General features: G+C 20.1%; 2 protein-coding genes across 2 annotated transcripts; one reads left to right on the plus strand and one right to left on the minus strand.

The window, feature by feature from the left end:
• Positions 1 to 20: 20 nt before the first annotated feature.
• LOC135144880 (actin-like) lies at positions 21 to 14,830 on the plus strand. Its single transcript, XM_064077007.1, has 18 exons — positions 21 to 82; positions 134 to 159; positions 219 to 248; positions 307 to 369; positions 437 to 478; positions 1,187 to 1,264; positions 1,826 to 1,907; positions 4,403 to 4,478; positions 4,605 to 4,704; positions 4,774 to 4,870; positions 5,084 to 5,173; positions 7,181 to 7,269; positions 10,025 to 10,091; positions 11,201 to 11,281; positions 12,954 to 13,087; positions 13,158 to 13,263; positions 14,181 to 14,292; positions 14,663 to 14,830. The coding sequence occupies exons 9-18, from the start codon at positions 4,634 to 4,636 to the stop codon at positions 14,707 to 14,709; spliced, it is 894 nt and encodes a 297-aa protein (XP_063933077.1). The 5' UTR covers positions 21 to 82; positions 134 to 159; positions 219 to 248; positions 307 to 369; positions 437 to 478; positions 1,187 to 1,264; positions 1,826 to 1,907; positions 4,403 to 4,478; positions 4,605 to 4,633; the 3' UTR covers positions 14,710 to 14,830.
• Positions 14,733 to 21,158, minus strand: LOC135144879 (probable 18S rRNA (guanine-N(7))-methyltransferase). Its single transcript, XM_064077005.1, has 8 exons — positions 21,123 to 21,158; positions 20,794 to 20,901; positions 19,798 to 19,906; positions 19,057 to 19,153; positions 18,841 to 18,953; positions 17,947 to 18,067; positions 16,213 to 16,299; positions 14,733 to 14,909 (listed from the first exon to the last, which is right to left on the minus strand). Exons 1-8 carry the CDS (start codon positions 21,156 to 21,158, stop codon positions 14,759 to 14,761), a joined length of 822 nt encoding a protein of 273 aa, XP_063933075.1. The 3' UTR covers positions 14,733 to 14,758.
• Between the last annotated feature and the right edge of the window lie 1,291 nt (positions 21,159 to 22,449).

Genomic DNA, 22,449 nt, shown 5'->3' on the forward strand with positions numbered 1-22,449 from the left:
ATCTGAAAAACATTCTTTAAAGCAAAAGCACCTTCAGGAATTAACAGAAAGAGAAGCAACACTTTTAATAGAATTAAAAAAAGTTTCATTTTCACTTTATTTATTGTATTATTAAATAATATTTCTTATTCAGATTAGAGAAGAGCGACAGAAACTTTTGTAAGTTTATAAGGGAATGAATTTACAGTAATTTTAATATTTTTCTTTTTATAATACAGAAGCGAACTTTCTACCGAAAACATCTACTCGTATTATCATTACTGCTATTATTGATATTATTGTAATAATCATGAATATTTATTCCAGAGAAACTCCTGCAACCTCTACTTATTCTTCTCAGTCGACTGAAGACTTTGTAGAGTCTTCATAGTACTTAAATAGATTTATAAATTAGTTCTTCCAGTTTTTTAACAAAATATATGTCGCTTCAAAAAAGTTTTACTGCTACTAACGCACCAGTGGATCTCACTCTTTCCTCGTAAGTTTTAATAGAAGTTTTTATTTTCCAGCTCGCTTGCAGTTTCTTTCTCTTTTTTAATGGAAAACGCAGTAAATAACAAATATTTTTATAAAGAAAAACTTTAGTAAAATAATAATTGTTATTGTTGGTTGCAAAATAGCTCTAAAGTTTCGTCAAAATGTTATTAGTTGGTCCAAGTTAATTTATATTGGAAGGTTGACAAAAAGTTTTACTGCGTCAACTCCGATTCTACAGCATTTGTCTAAGTTGCTGTAAATTCAAATAGTAATGTATGCAGTACTCTACCAATCACGAGTTGTCATGTTCATGGTTTTTTTAAATGGTGAAATATATTATAACAAACTTTAATAAAAGGGAGCCAGTTATTATTTGCTTGCGCGTTAATGGGATACAGTTTCCTACCTCTGTGTAAATGGCTATGTTTTATGAAGTATATTTACATGCTTTTACATATTTAAACCATTGTTGGTCCTATTTGTTTACACTAATTATATTCGGGTACCATTTATAAAGAAATGTTATATAAACTACCATAAACTGTACCCATGCATTGACAGACCTACAGCCTATCATCTCCATAGGTTGTAAATCACTTGATTATACAAGTGCTACATTTTCCTTACTATGTGTGAACTGTGCTTATAGAATATTGCTTGCTTCTTTTATCTGACCCTTTTAATAATAAACTGACTCTATTTATCCAAGCAACCAACTAAAACCTTTCTGGAACCCGGAATCTTGTCCGATAGTAGTTGACAACGGTTCTGGCGTGTGCAAAGCTGGGTTCCCTATATTTATTGAACATTTCTTTAATATTTATATGAATATTTTTTCCTATCACTAATTTTTTTCTTATGTTTTTATTACATTCAGTACTCTTATTACTATTATTAAACAATTTATGTCAAATTTTATTGGATAAGCTACTTTTCATTATAATTGTCGCTATTTTTAAGAATTATTCTCAAACATTATACTTTCCTTTTGGATTATCGCTATTTTAAAACCGTTTTATTGTCTAACTTATTGGTGGAAGTTATGTATATTCTATAAAGCAAATATTATAACGAAATTTTTTCATTTAAAGCTCTTTTTGCTAAAATTTAATAACTTAAATTTTATTGGATCGATAAATCATTTTTTTTAAAAACTTTTTATCTTATTTTATGAAAATTCATTAATTGCTAAAAAAAAAAAAAAGTATAGTAGTAAATATTTATATATTTTCTTTATAACACTTGAATTATTTTTATTTTTTTACTTTTCATGTTTTATGAATTGGTCGCCAAAATAAATTTTTTAATAATTTTTATAACTTTTTCAACGCTTTTTATAACTATTTAGATTTTGCACGTCTCCAATCCCCACCTGTCGCTTCTCTTCGGTGGTTGGCCGGCTGCGTTATAGAGAAATAATAACACCTGAAGTTACTATTATTTCTATTATTTTTATTTTTATTAAATATATACTTATTTTTTTATATAAAAGTGCATTTTGGTAAACCTTTAAAGTTTTAGTATAATTATTATTATTATTTTGCCTTCTTTTTCATTTTCTACTTCGTTTTGTATTTTTTCTAATTTTTGGTTAACTCATATAATATGTTTGTACTTTTATTTATTTATTACTTTTTTTTTGGACTTCAATTTTTTGTTTGAACATTATTTATTTATATTTCATTCTTATTTTTTACATTTATAAACTTTTTATTAATTAATATTGTTTTATTAATAAACTTTATTATTGTCTTTACTTTAAAAGTTTTCTTAATAAACTTTTAAATATATTTATATGTTTCTTTATTTTCCTTTTCTAATTTTTTTAATAATATATAATATATTTTTTATTTTTTTGTTAACTTTACAAACTCTATCGATGGTAAATATTTTATTATGAAAAAATTCTTAAAAATGTTAATATGCAAATTTATATTATTATTCAAACTTTAGATAAGTTTTATCAATATTTTCTACATCTTATTGCTATTAAAAAAATTTATATAGTAATATATAAATTTATATGTGTATTTATTTTAATTATTTTTATAAAACTAAGAATATTACTATATTAAGTTTTTTATAAATTTTAATACTATTGAAAAACGTTAAACAATAAAGTATATAAACTATTATGCTTTTTATTATATTAATATCAACTTTTTTGATAAAAATTTTATTTTAGTAAGTTTATTGCTATTAAATACAATAATTATATATATAATAAACTTATTACTAGTAAAAATATTTCATACTAATATTTTATATATTATATTTTGATTTTTTTTATTATAAGCTTATATTATTTTTTCTATATAAAACTTTTTATTTGTTATTATGTTTTTTTTACAAAAAAGTTCTTTTTAAAAATAAAAACTTTTTATATTATATTTAATGTTATTAACTTTTTTTTTACTAAAGACCTTTTAATTATTATAATTACTAAGTTTTCATATGAAAGAAAACTTTTCTTTTAATTTATCACTTTTATTAACTTTTTATTTGTTATAAAACTTTAACATTCATATTTTTATTAAAAACTCGAACTTTATAAAAAAAATTATAACTCAAATTTTATATTTACTTATATTGTCATTTTATAATTTTTTTTTGTATATTTTTATTAAAGTTTCATAGTGTTTATACATTTTTATAGAGAAGAAACATTACCATTTTATTATTAATATCTATATTTTCTTAACACAACTTATAAAGTTTTATACTACCTAAACTTTTATATATTTGAATAAAACTCAACTTTTTATTATAATTTATTACTTTTTTATAAGAAACAAAAACTTTTGTTTAGATATTTTATTATTTTTATAAATTTTTTATAATATAAAGTATTAGTAAGTTTTACATTTATTATATTTTTATTATAAAACTTTTACCATATTTTAAAAATACAGCGAACTTTATTATCAAAAATTATTATCTTCTTTATGAAAAAACTTTAACTCATATCTTCTTATAATTACTGGTTATTTATATAACTTTTTATGAATAATAATTATATTATTATGAAGTAAATAAATTTTTCATTAAATGAAACTCAAACTTTATATTATTTTTATTATTAATACCACAAAGTTAGATACTTTTTAGTAAACTTGAAAATTTTAAAATAATGTTAAAAATATTAAATTATTATTATTTTAAAAAAAGTAATTAATATAACAAATAAATCAAAAAATATGAAAAAAAAATTTATACAGAATGTACACTAAATTATCAATATCATAATAAAAATAATAAAAAATAAATAAACAGAATAAATATTAATAAAAAAATATATAATAATATAAAAAAATTGAAGTATTATAATAAAAATAATATTTTATAAGTAATTAATAAATTTAAAGAATATTCCTAATAAAATTTATAACAGTAGTAATAATAAATAATAATAAAGCATTAATTATATTATATTTATTATATAATAAAACTTAAACTTGATATTCTTTATAAGTTTTTATTTTTATTATATATATATAACTTTACTGTAAATGTTATTTTTATTGTTATTATAAAGTTTTACATGTTTTTATATCATTATAAAACCACAACTTTTATATTTTTATAATTATTCTATATTAAAACTTGATAACTTTTTTTAATATTTATCAAAGTTTCTTATTTTTATTGTAAAATTTTCACTTATATATTTTATTCTTCTTTTTTATACTGAAACTTAAAACTTTTTTATATATTATTATGTTTCATACTATAAGAAACTTTACTTTTCTTTCTAATAAAAAATTTTATATATATATTTTATTATTTCTAATAACTTTAATAAATTCTTTTTTAAAGTTTACACTTTTAAATACCATTAAGAAATATTTTAGCTTTAAACTTTTATAATAAATACTTTTTGTAAAGTATTGATATAAAAAATATTTCATCATTTTTATTTGCTTAGCTTTTAGTAAAAGATCGCTATGTCGGGGATGCAGCCCAATCAAAAAGAGGAATTCTTAAAATAGAATACCCTATTGGTTCTTTTTTATGACTTTGAAAAATTTATAACTGCCGCTGCTTTCAGCTTTTGATACTTTTTAATAATAATAATAATCATAATAAAAATTAATAATAGTAATAGTAACAATAATAATAATAATAAGAGCACGGTGTTATCACGAACTGGAGCGACATGGAGCTCATTTGGGATCATTGTTTTTACGACCAACTGCGGACCAATCCGGAAGAGCATCCGGTCATGCTGTACTTTTGATTATTATTATTATTATTATTATTATTACTATTACTATTATTAATTATTATTATTATCAGCACGGAAGCAGTAAATAACCCAAAAAATAACAGAGAAAAAATGGCGGAAATTATGTTTGAAAAATATGGAGTGCCGGGGCTGTTCATATCTATGCAGGTCCCATTCTTATGATTATGATTATTATTAAAAGTACAAATAGTGTTATTATTGAGTAATTAAAGTTTGTAAAAAACTGTTGAGGAAATTATAAAGCAAAAAAGATTATATTGTAACAATAAACAAATTAGTACATTTATTATTATTATTACTATAGTTATTAAATATTATTATTATAAATATTATTTATTATTATTTACTATTTATTAATAGGCATTACTTTCCTTGTATGCTTGCGGGCGCACGAGTGGGCTTGTGGTTGATATTGGCGACGGCGTGACTCACACTGCCACTGTTTTCAACGTTCTCCTTTGTTATTATTTTTTTATATATATAAAGAAATTTCATTATTATTTTTTTATAATGATTTCCTTTTTTTCTTTATATATCATTATAAATAGATTTATTATTACTATTATTTTCATTCCTTTTTCTTTCTTTAGAATTTTAATACAAATATATTTAGTTTATTATTTTACTATATTTATACATGAATATATTTTTATTATTTTTATTTTCATTTTATAGTAATTTTCTTTTTCTCATAATTGTTTAATTTTTCTATTTATTATTCTTTTTTTATAACTTTCTTAATTTTTTCATAATTTTACTTTTCATATTTTACTTTACATTTATTATTCATTACATCTTATTATATTATTATTTATATATTTATTAGTTATTTTCATATCTTTTCTATTACTATTTTTATAATACATATATTTTAATTTTTTAATAAAAATAATATTTTATTAATAATAATTAATATTGAATGTTTTTATAGTATTTTAATAACTTTTTTATATTTATAAACAGTTTTATTGTTTATTATAAAATTTATTATTTCTAAAAATAATAAATGATAATGAAGTAATAATAATAAAATAATAATAGTAAATTTTAATTGTAAAAACTTAATTAAAATATTTTTTCTTTTTTAAGTACATTGATAATATTTTTATTTGTATCATATTATATATCTTATTTGTATTTTTTACATATTTGTAATTATTAATAGTAGTAAATATAAAAGTTTTATACTTTTTGTTTTCTTGTAATAATAATATTTATTATAAATTTACAAATAATGATAATAAATAGTTTTTATTTTTATATAAAATTATTATTTTACAAATTTTTAAAATAGATAAGGAAACTTTTTTATTATTTATAAGTAGAATAATAAAGTTTTTTTTTGTAAATATCACATTTATAAGCATTTTTTGTTATTAGTCTTTCTATTTTCTGTAAAAATAATAATAAAAGTTCTTATATTTTTTTAATACTATTTAAAATATTTTCATTTTTTTTGGTCTTAATATATTTTAAATAAAAAAATTTTAATATTTTTATAATACTTGAAAAAAATTCATTATTTATTTTGTTTTTATTATAATAATTACTGATTATCTATATTTTTAAAGTTTTTTAATTTCTTTTTATTATAAATATATTTATTTATTTACTTAATGTCTTTATTTGTTTATATTTTTTTATTCTATTTCTTATATTTTTAATATTTTTTATTATTCTAATATTTATTATTAAATGGTATTATAAATTTAAAACTATTTTATTACATTAATTTTATTATTACTATTATAAATATGAAGTTTTTTAAAAAATGCATAAGTATTTATAATTATAATTATTCACTTTTATAAAACTTTTATTATTTTTAATATCAAAATTTATTATTTTACATTTGATTTTTTTTTATAGTAAATATTAACTTTATTAAACCTCATTTGTATATATTAGATTTATTTTACTTGTTATTATGTTTAAAGTAACAAAAATACGTTAAAATAATTATAAAAGGATTTGATTTTTATTAATAATTTCATATTTTTTTAAAAATCACTTTTATTTAAAACTTTTATAAAACTTTTTTTTAAATATTTTACTTATTATGTTTAAAGCAAAAAATAAATACGTTATAATAATTATTGATAAAGTGTTCAGCTTCTATATATTTTTTAAGAATCACTCTCAAACTTTATTTCTTATTATTATAAATTTTAATGAAAATTTGTTAAACATTTTTTATGACTTTAAATATTTTATTTATTATAATATGTATTTACAATATTATTATTATAATGTAAAACTTCTATATATTTATTTGTTTATTAGTATTTTATATATTTTTATCACGAAATTTATGGTTTCATAACATTTTCTATATATTAAACTTTTCTTTATTTTTACATTTTATAACTATACATTCTTGTTATATGAAACTTTTCTTCTTCTTTATTACTACCTTCATCATCATTATTGATATTTACAAAAATTTATTATTTTTAGGGCTGGTTGCTTCCACATTCTTCTCTAAGAATGAACCTGGCAGGCCGCGATCTCACAGAGCGAATGGTGAGACTGTTAGCCGAAAGAGGGTTCGTTATTAACGCTATTAATATGATTATTATTATTAAATTTCTCATTTTATTAATATTTTTTTTTTATTTTTTTTATAATATTTCATAAAAGATTTTATTTTATTATTAAATAATTTTAAATAATTATAAAAATGAAATTTTTAATAAAATCGAATACAAAATATATGAAAAGCTAAACAATTTAAAAAATTTTTATTACTTAAACATAATAAATTATAAAAGTAATAAAACTAAAGATTATATAAATTCACACTTATTATAAAAGTAAATTTAGAATTATTATGAAATTTATAAGAATAATGAATACGTACTACAGTTTTACTCTGTCTTTCATAAATATTAGCTAAACCTAAATTTAAATATTTATTGGATTAAAAATATTTTTATACTTCTTACAAAGTAACTATAATAATCATATTTTTAATAAAATATTTTAGTTAATAATATAAAATAAATTATATCGATATTAGTAAAATTCAGTAATGAGGATATTAGAATATTTTATTTATAATAAAACTTAAAATAAACTGTATATTATTATAAAATATAATAAGAAGGTAAATAATAATAGTTGCAAATAAATACTTTTAATTAATATAGAAATTTTATAATAAAAATATATAAACAAATATAACTTTTACAAAAAAAAAAAGAAAGAATGTAAAATCTTCAAAATTTATAATGAATAATAAATAATATAAAATACTAAATATAGTGAAGAAAATATAAAAACAAATAACTGTAAATTTAATAATATATATAAATATTTATAGTTTTATTTTTATTGAATATTATTTTCTTTTTTACTTCTATTATATATTTTTTATAGAATTCGATGATTTTAAAAATTCATATAAATAAAACTTTTTCACAATAAAAAAAGAATATAATATTTTTTTAAAATTTTACAATAAATAATAAATAAAAAAAATAAATTTTAGTAATAAATAAAAAATTTATAATACTATTTTCAACTTCTTAATATTAATAATTGTTAGCTTTTATTAATTTTTTAATAGCAACTTTTAATAATAATTTATGAAAATGTAAAATCCTGTTAAATATTTAATAATTTGTTTAGTAAAATGTAAAAATAGTAAAGAGAAAAAAAGTATTTTATTATTAATAATAAATAATAACTTATTTAATATATAATAAAAGTTAGTAAAAAGTATTTAAAATAGATGAAGCTTTATAAAAATATTAAAATAAAAGTTCATAATTTATAATGGAAAAGGAAAAATACTGTTAATTTATTAAGTTTCATAAAATAATAATAACAATAATATATAAATTTTAATATCAATCATATTAAAAACTTTTATATATATTTATTATATTGAATAAATATAAATAATAAATAAGTAATAACTTTAAATAAAATTTTATGTTTTACAAAATATTATTATAATTACTTATAATTAAACATTATAGAAAACGAAACGTTTCAATATGCATTAATAAAACATTTATTAAAAAGAATAAAAATTAATTAAAAATATCAAGTAAAAAATTTTATTATTAATAATAATAAATAATAATTTTTATTTTATAAACTTTTAAGTAATGATATATATTTAATAAAATATTATTGAATTTTTTTTTTAATAAATAAAAATAAGTTGGTATTTTTATTAAATACTTATAATAAATAATAAAAGAAGTGTACTTGAATAATAATAAAGGTTGTACTACTATAGAATATAGTTATAATAAAAATAAATAAACTCTAATAATAATAAATAAAATTGATATATAAATATTATAATAAATATTAAAGAAATTTTCACACTAAATATACTATTATATTTAAATATCAATAAAATAATAGAATTTATATTATTAATAATATACTGAAGAAACGAATAACAATAATAAAATAATAAATATCATATAAAATATAATATTAATGATAGAATTTATGTTAAAGAGAGAAAAATAATAAATAAATATAAAGATATTTTTAACTGTAAAGTAAATAAATTTCTTCAAATATACGAAATAATAAAGAATTATTTATTCTTATTAAATAATAATAACATAAAATATAAAAATTATATATTTATAATAATATTTACAAACCTGACATTTTTTATATTATTTTACTTTACTTTCGTATTTATATAAATATTTATTAAAACTGCTTATACTAATTTTAAATATTTTATTTCTGTAAATAATTTGTTTTCTATTTCTTTTATTTTTTTATTATCCAATATTTCATCTTTTTTTGTGTTATCAACTTTTTTATTTATTTTTATTTAATACTAATTATTATTTACTATTTTTTCTTATATATTTATTGCTTTTATTGTTAATTATTATTTGTTCATTAACGTTTTTTATTATTTATAAAAATTTTTGTTGTATTTATTTATTTTATATTGTGTGTATTAAACTTTTTTTTGCATTCTTTTGTTATTTTTTACTTATTAATATTTTTATTTCATTTATTTTAAATTTTTTGATGTTTACTTTATACTTTTTATATATTTTTTATTATTCTTTTTTAATATTTTATACAATAAAATAGTTTATATTTTATTATTTATAGAATTTTCTATTTATTATATTATTTATTTTTATTTTATTTTTGTATATTAATATTTATAATAATTTTATTGTTTAAAGTTTTTATATATTAAATTCTTCTTCTCCTTACTTTTATTATTATATTAACTTTTTATTTTTATTTATTTTATAAACCGAATATGAGAATATACGAAAGTATTTATTTTAATATCTGTTTCAGCTATCAGTTCACTACAACTGCTGAAAGAGAAATAGTTCGCGACATAAAAGAAAAACTTTCTTATGTGGTTTCTTTTTTCTTTAAAAAAATTGATTGGTACTCAGATGAAAAGCTGTCTCCAATCACATATTTGATATTCCACGATCCGCCAATGATATCATTTGTTTTGTGTTTTTTGATATTATAAAAGTTTGCCTTTAATATTTGGATAAATTTATTATTTTTATTATTTTTACTGACTAATAAATATTTTATTTTATTACTACAAAAAATCTTTAAAAGTTTGTAAACGCAATTAAAAAAATTGTTGAGGAACTTCGTTAGTAGTAATAAAAATTCCTAATAAAAAAAAGTTGAGAAGTTTTTGGCACTCCACTAAATAATTTGAATATATGTATTAAAATATTTGTTATTCGTTATCTAATTTTTTTTTTAGTTCTTAAAATATTTACATTACAATTATATATATTAAGGAAAAATAACTATTTTTTATAAATTTAAAAAGTTTATCAGAAATTATTATTATTTTAATTTTGAAAAATAAACTTTTCTAATATTAATAAAAGTTTTTATAATTTTAATCATTAACATTTTTGTAATATTACAAATATTTATTATTTGATATTAAATAAATAAATTTTTTTATTTGCCATAAAAAGTTTATTAATATTATTAATTCAAAAAAAAGTTATGTAAAAAAAGACATTTTTTAGTGAATAAAAAGTTTGTAAACTTTTTGGGGTTCCTTGTTTTACAATTTTTTTTTTTTATGAAATTGTATTTATTGTAAAAAAGTATAACTTTCATTTTATATTTTAATATATAAAAAGTTTTTTATTTTTTTCTTCATTAAAATTCTACATACCTGTTATAATTTTTTATTCGATATGTTGTACTATACTAGTTTCATAACTATTATATATTATATTAAAAAATTATTGTATTTACTATAAAAAAGTTTTACGCTATTCTATTTGCGACTTTGGTTTTTTAGTGTATTGTCATTATAATAATTTCAAATTATTTCTTGGAAATATTTCACTTTTTTTAATGAATAAATGTATTTCTTATTGTTATTTATAATTTTTCGAACTTTTATAAATATAATAAAAATTAATGAATTTAGAAAAATAAGACAAAATTGCCCCAAAATGAACCTTTTTATAAACTTTTAAGGCATTTAACTATGAAGAAGAACTGGCCAATGAAGAACGAGACAGTATTGCTGATGATTCCTATACGCTACCAGACGGCCAGGTAATTAATACTGGTTAATGGCGCGGTGAATAGTTTACTAAAAATAATGAATACATATTAGTAATAAATCATAATGTTAAAAATTATAAAAACTGAATTATTAAAAACAAAATAAAAATAAGTTACATATTATAAATAATACAGAAATAAATTATTTAATAAATAAGAATATGATTATGAAAACTGTATTAGACTATAAAAGTAAATATTTAAACAATAACAATAATTAACTATAATAAAAACTTTTTAGCTGTACAGATATACCCTCAAATTATGATGAAGCTTTTAATAAAATTTTTAGTAGTTTTCTGGAAACTTCAATTGTTGTGAATATTTTTTATAAATAAAATTTCATTAAAATTCATAAATTTTTAAATATTCATTAAAAATTAAACTCTTCTTTCGTTGAGTTGTAAATAAGCTATTAATACACGAATTTTAAAGTAACAATAAAAGATTTTTTGTGGGCACTTAAAATTTGTCATATAAGTTCTAGCTTTAAATTTATTTCAGATAATTTTCATAATATGTTTGAGGTTATTCAAAAATTATGTATAGCAAAATATTTTATACAGTTAAAATGAACTTTTTTGGCGCCACTTATTTTGTATGTTTTGAAATATTCATTAATAAGCTGTATTAACAATTATAAAATAGCAAAGAATTTCAGTAATTTTAATGAATTATAGAGTAAAACTAATGAGCTTTTTAATTTTAATTATTATCTGTTTAACGCCAATTCTAATTTCATTATTTCTTTTGATGTTTTATAAAAATTATACTCTAAAAATTAATAAATAGTTAAATTTTATTAGTAATATTGATGAAGTTCACAGAAATAATGAATCAATTTCTATAGCGCGCTAATTTTTTATTATTAAATAATTCCTTTTGTGATAACTGTAATGACTCTTTGTATCGCATCAACTATTTTTTTAATAAAATTTTTATTTTCAGTTATTATTAAAAAGTTTAGAAAATATAATGTTGAGCTTTATTTTTATATTGTTAATATAATATTAAAGAATGCTTTTTTTTAAAGTTTATTGTTATTATTATTTAAAAGAGTTTGAAACTCTACACTATTTTCTTTAAACTTTCCTTTATTAATACCCATTTTTCTATTTCCTAATATTTCTTCTGCTTTTTTATTTATTTATTTATTTTTATTATTATTATTTATAAAAGCCGTAACAAATTTCCTTGTTATAAAACTTATACATTTTTTAAAAGATTATAAATTTATAATACAATTTTAGACACTTAAATACTTAATATACTATTTTTCATTACGTTTTTTGAATATTTTTTGGCGTACAAAATATTATCAGATTTAAACTACCAAGATCTTCTGATGATTCTGAATTACAAATTTTTTATTTTTTTACTTTCTAATATTATTCATATAATAATAATGTTATGTCCACTTACCATAATTTTGTTATAAATCAAAATCTATACTTCATATGCCAAAATATTAAAAAAAGCCAAATTGGCTCCACGCTATTTACCGCGTTACTTATTGGTTAACCCAAGAATGCAAGCTTTTTACTGAATACAATTTGATCCGATTCGTTTTATAAAGTATATTAATTATGTCACAAGGCCTGTAATTTTTTTGGTAGACAGTAAAATTGTTGGCACCATGTAACTAATAATTTTTTTTTGGTAGGTCATCTATGTTGGTTCCGAATCATTTCGATGCACAGAGGCCCTCTTTAAACCCAGTTTAGTCGGCATGGAAGATTCGGGAATTCACGAGCTCACGTACAAGTCAATATTTAAGTGCGACAACGAGATTCGCAAGTAATAATAATAATAAATATATAAATAAGAATTATAAACTCTTTTTCTCAAAACCTATAAAACAATGAAGAGACATGTACGCGAATATTGTGCTTTCTGGAGGCACCACGATGACTCCAGGCCTCCAAGAACGACTTACTAAAGAACTTTCCTTATTGGCTCCGCCCGATTGCACTGTTTAAAATATTCATAATGATTTTTTTTTAACTCCTTTTTAACTTAAAAGTAATAATAAGGGATTATATACAATTTTCATTGCGCATTTGAAAATATTACAATGCTTTTAGATTTGTAACTATTTTTTACTATTATAGTATAAAATATAATTCTGCTGTTGAAAGCCTCATAGAGATGCGTTATCATTAAAATATTGACGCAATGAAATAAACGAACCATATTAATGGAATTCGTAGGCCTTTTTTATAAAACGAAAACAGCAACATTATATATTATCTGCCATAATAAACTAAAAGCAACCCAGTAAGGCCACTAATAAATTCATAAAAAAAATTGCTCTTGATATATAAAGTTGGTACTGTGCAAAATAGTGTAAAAATGTCAACCAACTATTAAAGGTACCATTTAATGTTTTGATGGCCATTAAAAGAGCTTGATAAGCTATAAACAGGTACTTTTTAAAAAAATTAAAATATTATACGCCTTAAAAAAAAGTATTATTAAGTTACTGGCAAAATTACATAAGCCAGTGTGCTACTGCTTTGAGATACACAAATAGCCTGTAAAGTGGGACCAGTTACATACGTGTGGCTATTATATAACATTTAGGATACTTATTAAATAGAAATCTTTTTAATATTTGCAAAAGTAATATATTTAACAAATATAAAAAAAATTTGAAAAAACGGTCCAATTATTTTTTTTGTCACACATTCGTTTAATATACAAATTATAATACTTATTACGTATAATAAGTGATGCTAAATCTATCTCTTATTTTACAACTAAATTATTATATTTCAATCATTTCCCCTCAAACCAGTAATTCTTTTATGATATACTTTCATATGCTTTTTAAATATAACAAAAACAATAACAAATTAATAAATATACTTTATTACTTTAATAATCTTAGGTAAACCTGTACGCACCCGCAGACCGAAATAACAGCGTCTGGATTGGCGGAGCCGTGCTGGCTTCGCTTGATTCGTTCCTTCCCATGTGGGTTACCTCCACCGACTACAGCGGTAAAACACAAACTATGCTTTCCTCCTTTTTTGAGTGTTACCTTAAACTGGTAGGTAGTAATAAACCGATTCTAAATAATTAGAGGTATTAGACTAAACTTTGACAAAAGGCTACCTGTCACTGTACACATGTATTTATATTTTTTATAACTCAAATGATTAGCCAAGCAATTGTAACGAATCAACTTTTTTTACAAAAGAACACGTGCTCCGAGTACATGTATTGCACGTGCTGAATATCATTGTCATCTAATTGTTATTCGTTATTTTATTAAATACTATTATTATAAATATTTTCATCATAACAAATATGAAGCATTTTAATAAAATACAAAAAGTTAGCTTTAACAAACTTTATAAATCTAAATAGAGCGCGGCTTCGTTGCAGTTCATGAAAAATGCAATGTCATTGAATAACCACGTGGGTAAATCTTGCAATCCAATAAAAGGGATTTGTTTTTCCATGCTACCACTTTACGCGTCGTTTCCTGCCGGAATATTTGGAATCAGGGCGGACAGCAATCCGGCCTTGTTTTCTTTGGCGCTCCTTTTTGCGACGAATGAATTCTTTTAACGTGATGCGCTGCCCTTTAGCTGTTCGCTTCGCTTTTTTACTCCTGTTTAGCAAATACACCAATAATATTATAAAAAATATTTCCATTTTTCTTTTAAAAAAAAATTCGCGTCATCAATAGAACTTTACTAAAATTTTAATAATCATTTTATACAAGCTATTTTTCAAAGCTAAAAAGTTAAAATATATATTAATATAAGTACATAAAGAGATTATTATGTAATAAAAACCGATTACCCAATAAAAACATAAATAACAGAAAGATAATTGAAAAAGTATAAAAAATATAAATAAGACTAAGAAAAAATTTAAAAGTTTTTAAACTTGTATAAATAAAGATAATATTAACAAAAAATTGTATGTAAATAATTTACTTTTTAATTCGCAATATATTCTATACTATAATGTAGTTTTATACTATAAAAAAGTAAATTTTTATTATATTTAAACTTATAAAACAAAAAATATAAATAAAAAAAATAAACAAGAAAATGTTATTGATAAAGAATATTAGTAAAAAACTTCACTACTCAACAAAAAAATTGAAATTAAATAAAAAACTACAGCGCCTTTAGACTATTTTCAATATTACTGTAATATATATTGTTCATATAAATTTTTTTTTAAAGTTAATATACTCAAATATAAATAAAAATATATTTGATAATAAATAAAAAAGATAGAAATATTGCAACGCCGACAAAAACAAAAAAATAAACACATTAAGTATTATAATTATGATATAATAATTACATACCATTGGCTAAGAAAAATGTAACTCTTTTCATTAGCCAATCATACAAATTTTATAATGAAAAAGAAGCCCATAAACTTAGATGTAAAAAAACACATCTTATTAAGCACAGAAGCGCCACATGAGAGTCAGCCATGAGGAGTAGCGCAGAACAATTCATATAAAATTTGAAAGAATTAACAAAACCAAAAGTATATAGAAAACTAAAATATTTGGTAAAAATTTTAAAATAGAATAATTACGTATTAAATTCATAGTAAAAAAATAATAATAAAAATTAATAAATTCTAATTCTGACGATAATTAGTAACTGGCGCCGAAATAAATTAAAAAAAAATACATAAAATCCCCGCCAAAAATTTATATATAAAAATTATTTTTTTTTTAATTATTATTAATAATTTACTTGTATAAACGTAATTATTTCTAAATATTCACTATAATAATAACAGGAAACACTAGTTGACAATCAAAAAATAAAGGAATTGTAATAAATAGCGGTTATGAGCCAAATTTAATGGCGCCTAAAAAAAACCCCCAAATAATGCATAAAAATAATGAACTTTTTTTGAAAAAAAAATTATTAAATTACGCCAAATAAGAAACGCTTGAATCCATGAGGCCTTCCACATGCGGCAGCAATACAGTTTCAGGACCGCAAATAAGGACAAGATATATTCTAATTTAAAAAAAAATTTTAAAAATATCATTCTAAAACTCTATAATACCTTATAATATTTAAAAGAAGTTAGTAACTTTTCTATTTAATAAATAATAAAAGAACTATAAAAAAGCAAAAAAGGGTTTCTACATTTCTTTCATTATATAAAAAGATATTATATTCATAAAAATTGCTTAACTTGCACTAAAATAATTAAAATTTTTCTAAATAATACAATAATTATATTTTTTATTTCATTACTATTTATATTTACTTGTAATCCTTTATTATTTAACAATTTTTTTAATATTTCATTATAATTCCAATAAAATTTTCATAAAAATATTTAGATGCCTAAAAAATTGCAAAACACTTTTTTAAATGTAAATAAAATATATTTTATTACCACAATGATAACAACTTTATTTTTTAGTATATAGAAATATTGATATTATATTTTATTATTTTTGTATAAATATTATTATTATATATTATTAAATATATTATTTAAATAAATTTTATTATTTTTATATACTTTTTTATATATTGTTATTATTATTTACATATACAAAAAGTTGTCAATTTTCATAATAATTTGAATGCTTTATAGAAAATATTTTTTATGGCTCTTTATTAATATAATTAATAAAAAGTTCTCATACACCTATAATATTAATGTATTGAATATTAAAAAAATTATACTCATAAAAACCCTCGTACGCCTTATGCCTTAAAAAAAAATTTTTTTTTTTATGTAAAAAGTAGTATTATTATTATCAAATATATATTATTATTAAAAATATATAAAATTTTTTAATATTATTAAAGTTTTATATTTTCTAAAAGCTTTTTAATACTTATTATATATATTTAACAAATGGAACTTTACTAATACAAAATTTCCTTATAAAAATTGTTATTACTAATATTTTATATTTAAAACAAATTTTCTGCTATAAAATAAAATTAAATGTTTTATGTAATTTCTAAAAACTTTATAATGCTTAACAAAAAAAATTTTGTAAAAGAAGTCATCATAAAATTTATTATTTTTATTATTATTTCGAATTCTTATTAATAATACAACATATAATCGTTTATAACAATTCTAAAAACTTAATAAAACTTTTTTAATACAAACTTAACTATTAAAAAAATGTTAGTATATTTTTCTTGACAAAAATATAATGTAGAATAAAATGAAATAATTATTACTATTAAATCATATAATAAAAATAATTTAAAGTAAACAATTTTTTATGTAAATATACTTATTATATTGTAAATTTCTGAATAATTTTTTATATATATATAAAAAAAATTTCATTTTTACTTATATTTTAATTTCCTAATTAGTATTATTATGTAAAACATGAAAATCACTATAAACTTTAATTCAATATTATAATATATATAAAAAAATTATATAATATAATACTAAGTCGTGAAAAAGTATAACAAACACATATAAAAATTATAATAAGTTTAATAAAATAATACCGTTCGAATAATATAACAAAAGATTAAAGTATTTCAGTATTAAAATAGAAAAAATAATAAATGATAGCAAAAACACTTTTAAAATTATAATAAAAATAAAAATAATAAATCTGAATGACAACGCAAACTCGTTATAAAAAAAACATATAATAAAAATACACTAACTTTTTTGCCTTAGAGCTGTTGGGGTAATCTACAACCGTTCCTCCGCCAAAGCCAGCGCGAAGCGCACTTTGAATTATTAAATTCATTTGTTCAGCCGTTTCAGGATAAAACTGTAGTACAGCTATTATTATTAATGATATTATAATTATTAATGTCATTAATAATGTATATTAATTTTTTATATATATAAATTATAAAAATTAATAAAATATAATAGAATATTCAATAAATAATTAATATAAAATAATATATATCTTTTAACTATTAAAGTATAAAATTTCAAAAATTTCATTTTTTTTAAAAAAGTTTAATAAAAAAATTCAATAATAATGAATGAACCGATAAAAGGTTAGTGACGTCCATAAAATGACATAATTCTTTGAATACTACAATTATTATAATAAATAAATAATACATATTCTTATCAATTACATTTTAAAATAAGTCGCGAATAATTTATATAACCAGATTTCTTCTTTAAAATAAAAATTAAAATAAATAATAATTCGTTAATAATTAGACCCTTTAATAAAATACATAATGCCAATGAATAACTCTTACTAGTAAATTTCGAATAATAAAAAACTAATTTATAAGCAATCGGCGCTAAAATAGTTATAAAAAACTACTTGAATTAACTATCGGTACCAATATTAATAAATTCCAAAAAATAAACCAAATAAGGGTTATCGGGATCAAATAAAATCAAAACCAAAAACTGAAAAATAAATACTACCACGATACCCTCCTTTGATTGGTTTATAGTAACAAGCTGACATCACTCGGTCAATAACATTATAAATTATAAAAATGAATATTTATTTGCTTAACTTTTATTAAACTTTCAAAATATTAATTTTTTTAAACTATACTTTATTATAATAATAATAATACCTCTTGAGCCTCTTGATAATACTTTATATAGACTTTGAAAAAAACAATTTAATCGTTTGATTGGATTATGAGACTTTCTATCGGCGTTACAAAGCCACTGAAGAGCCGAAATACTATAATTTGTTTAACTTTAAATATGAAAAAGTTTAACCACCAAAAAAAAATAAAAGTCATTAAAAAATAAAAATAATCAAAAAATTTCATTATAATTCATGCCTCAACGCGCCGTCAAAAGTTCCGGCACGAAAATTAAGGCCTTGGCCCATATCCCGCCAAAAAAGATCACCCTCAACTCCTTGCTCAAGCGCAACGTCTAAATTATATTATTATTATTATTACTATTAATATAATTATTATTGTAGCAAAAAACTTTAAACTCTTAAGTGTAAAAAGTTTATTTTTACTTTTATTTATTAGTCCAGTTAAAAAAATATTAACACAAAAAATAAAGCTTCAGTAATAATAACTTGGAATAAGCTCGTAAAATATTTTATAAAACGAAAGCAGCCAATAAAAATAAATATAAACAGGGTTTTGAAAAGTCAAGGAAAATATATAATAAAAACTATATTCGATGCAAATAATGTTAAACAAAAAAATATATATAGGCATGCGTTAAAAATGAAAAATTCCCGTAAATTTGAAAAGAAGTAGCCAATTAAAAAATTAATTATATAACAATAAAATATTTGGTATAAGCAGGCAGCTGCCAATTAAATTAATTATTAACGACAGTATAGTAGAATTCAACGCACTCATAAGCAGAACAGCCCATAAAAATGGAACGCTAAAAGCAATAATATGCAGCCAATAAAACAATAAACAACAATGAAAAGTTTAAATAGTAATAAATAAACAGCCCATAAACTTAGAATACAAAGAAATTGTAGTGGCCATAATAATGAAAAATAGTCAACAGATACAAATTAAAACAGCAAATGAAACGAAAAGAAGTACTCAACATGTGAGGACTGATATCGATGCCGGTCCAATAGTGGCCTTGCGCTGAAATTTCTTCTCCACTAATTCCAGTGCCGCAACCAATATCCAATAAAAAGCATGACTTCTCCGCCATATATTAAAAGTATACAAATTACTGATAAAATACACGTAATAGCCTGATACGTCTAAAATTTTTAAATTGTTTCCTTATTTAATAAAACTTTGATCATCTACAAAAAAATATTTCAAGAATTCAAAATACTTTAAATTCAATACGGTCTACTTTTCAATTACATCTGTAATGGAAAACTTTTTTTATTATTTTTAAATTTAGGCTGCAAATTATTACAAATACTTTAAAAATATAAATAGTGTCCCTAAAAATAATCCTACTTTCATAATAATGTGATGATAGTAAAGGAAATTAGTTTGATAGAAACTAAAATTATATTAACGAAAGCAAATATATAAAGATATAAAGTCTTATAACCAATAAAAAGCATTAACTTTTATATTTAAATATTTTTAAAAGTATACATATACATAATTTGTTATTATTATTTAATTCATAAAAACTATAAATGTAAATGAATTAATTAAATCTTTTATTCTAAAATAAAAATTAAAAAGAAAATAGAAAATAATGCAATTCTAAAAAATTTAAATTTAAATTCGTAAAAAAAAATAATTTTTCTATATAAAATTTATTTCAATATAAAACTATAAACTTTCATAATAACAATAATGAATAAAACAATAAAAAAAAATTAAAATGTAATAACTTTTAAATTAATTCTGAACAGATAAATTTATAAAACTTTAAACCAAAAAAGTTCATTCATAATAAAATACAGTTCTAAAAGTGATATCTGACCAACTTTGACATAATAGTAATTATCAAAATATCTAAAACAAAAAAAAAATAAAGTTACTTATGAAGTAAAATATAATTTACTTCAACTAATTTTTTTTTAAATACAAATTTACTAATTACTAAATAAATAAATTTACACGATCTGGTAGACATAATAATTCTAAAGCTCTTCTTGTTAAAACGGTTTGTATTTCTCTCATTCTAGAGTTCTGCTGATACTTAGAAGCTTCTCTTTCATTGTAATACTATAAAGAAAATACTTAAGTAATTATTATATTATATATTTGATAATAGTATGAAATAAAGTTAATAGGTGCAGTGTACAACTAGTTAAATTCTTTATGAGCTTGAATACTCTTACGCTTGACTTATTTAAAATAAAAATAAAACTAATTAATAACTGTATAGTTTAAAGGTTTTTTTTTTCAAGAAAACTCTAAGTTAAAAGAATTTTTTAAAAAAAAACCAATTCAGGAGGTGCTGTGTGTTCTGGTCGAGACATTTATAATTAAATGCACAAAAATAAGCAAATTGTTAAAAGAATTATTCTTAAGAATATTTCTATACAGTGCGCACGTGTAAAGAAAATAAGTATAGTTGCTCCAATAGATGAGCAATAGTTGTTTTCGTTCGTTGTCTTCTACTGATAAACGTATAAAGTAATAACTACCAATAAAAAAACGATATAAAATGATAAATGAATTAATTAACAACATTTAATATATTATTTAAAATAATTAAAATTAACTTTATCAACTTATTAAATACTTCGATATTGGCCCACATGAGCTTTGCCTCGAAAAGAAGATATTAATTAAGTTATTACTAGTGACCACGGCAAGTCTATATCGGAGTATCCATACATCACACATTTCCTCCTACTCGTTGAAAAAAAAGTAAAAAAAACTTTTTATTATTTGTCAAGAGAGCTTCCTTTATAAAGCGCGAACCATGGCTGTGTTCCTTTGACGTAATCGAATTCTACCTTAAGGGCTGCTTAAGGGCCGTATTTTTAATACTTGTGTAGGTAATGTACACTCACACCTAACACTACTAAAAGCTGCTCTCTCACAAGGAATTTTCATTCCCACTCTTTGTCTTGAAGCTCTCGACGTGCCCACCACACGCAGCGCTTACCTTATACGCATGTAAAACTACGATTTACTCGTCAAACTCACAAGCCTTACACTGAGACAGCTTCTGCAGTACTACCAAGTGAGGTTTGCCAACTAGTGTCTTCGTTAAAAAATTATTACCAGCGCGGAAAAGAGCAAGCTCCTGTTCAACACAAAGGAACACACTATATTTCGTACCAAGCGAAAAACCTGGAAAGCATTCGTGGGTAATAAACTCCCGTGGTGGCCGCAGGTAAATAATATCGCAGCGAAGGTCGAGGCAGCGGTTTTCAAACTATCCTTTACTTTATGCCAAAAGCAAACTTTCCTTTCACAACAAGCGATGTTTTACACTATCGTGCAAATTGTTTCCATGTTTTGCTTCATTTAATGAAGAATAACTTTTCAATAAGTTAATGGATTACTTTAAAATTTATACACACTAAATTCTATGTTCTAGCTACATTCTGTAAAAACTTGATCTAAAATTGGTTTAATATTAGAAAAGATATGAGCATTTAAAGTTGAAAAATTATAGAAACAAATGTTGCACGTAGAAAAAATTTATTTTAATAAACGAGGTTTAATGAGTGCAGACCCTTTTGTCGGAATCATTGCTTGTATCCTCTTTGGCATACTCACAATCAGATTGTAGTATTGATCCGGTGTTTTATTTTT

This window comes from Zophobas morio, unplaced genomic scaffold (genome assembly GCF_036711695.1).
Source record: "Zophobas morio isolate AGI-343-1 ecotype UQ-CSIRO unplaced genomic scaffold, CSIRO_AGI_Zmor_V1 ptg000110l, whole genome shotgun sequence".
In the NCBI taxonomy this organism is placed as follows: Eukaryota; Metazoa; Arthropoda; class Insecta; order Coleoptera; family Tenebrionidae; genus Zophobas; species Zophobas morio.

Bases quoted from the DNA above. Each gene is read 5' to 3' on its own strand.
- LOC135144880 (XM_064077007.1), top strand. From the start codon at position 4,634: ATGGAGCTCATTTGGGATCATTGTTTTTACGACCAACTGCGGACCAAT. The intron at 4,705-4,773 runs GTACTTTTGATT...TATTATTATCAG, and splicing joins GAAGAGCATCCGGTCATGCT to CACGGAAGCAGTAAATAACC. The intron at 13,264-14,180 runs GTTTAAAATATT...TAATAATCTTAG, and splicing joins TGGCTCCGCCCGATTGCACT to GTAAACCTGTACGCACCCGC.
- LOC135144879 (XM_064077005.1), bottom strand. From the start codon at position 21,158: ATGTCTCGACCAGAACACACAGCACCTCCTGAATTG. The intron at 19,907-20,793 runs GTAAATTTATTT...TATATGGCGGAG, and splicing joins TATTATGTCTACCAGATCGT to AAGTCATGCTTTTTATTGGA. The intron at 16,300-17,946 runs GTTAGTGTATTT...TTTTTAAATTAG, and splicing joins AACAGCTCTAAGGCAAAAAA to AATATATCTTGTCCTTATTT.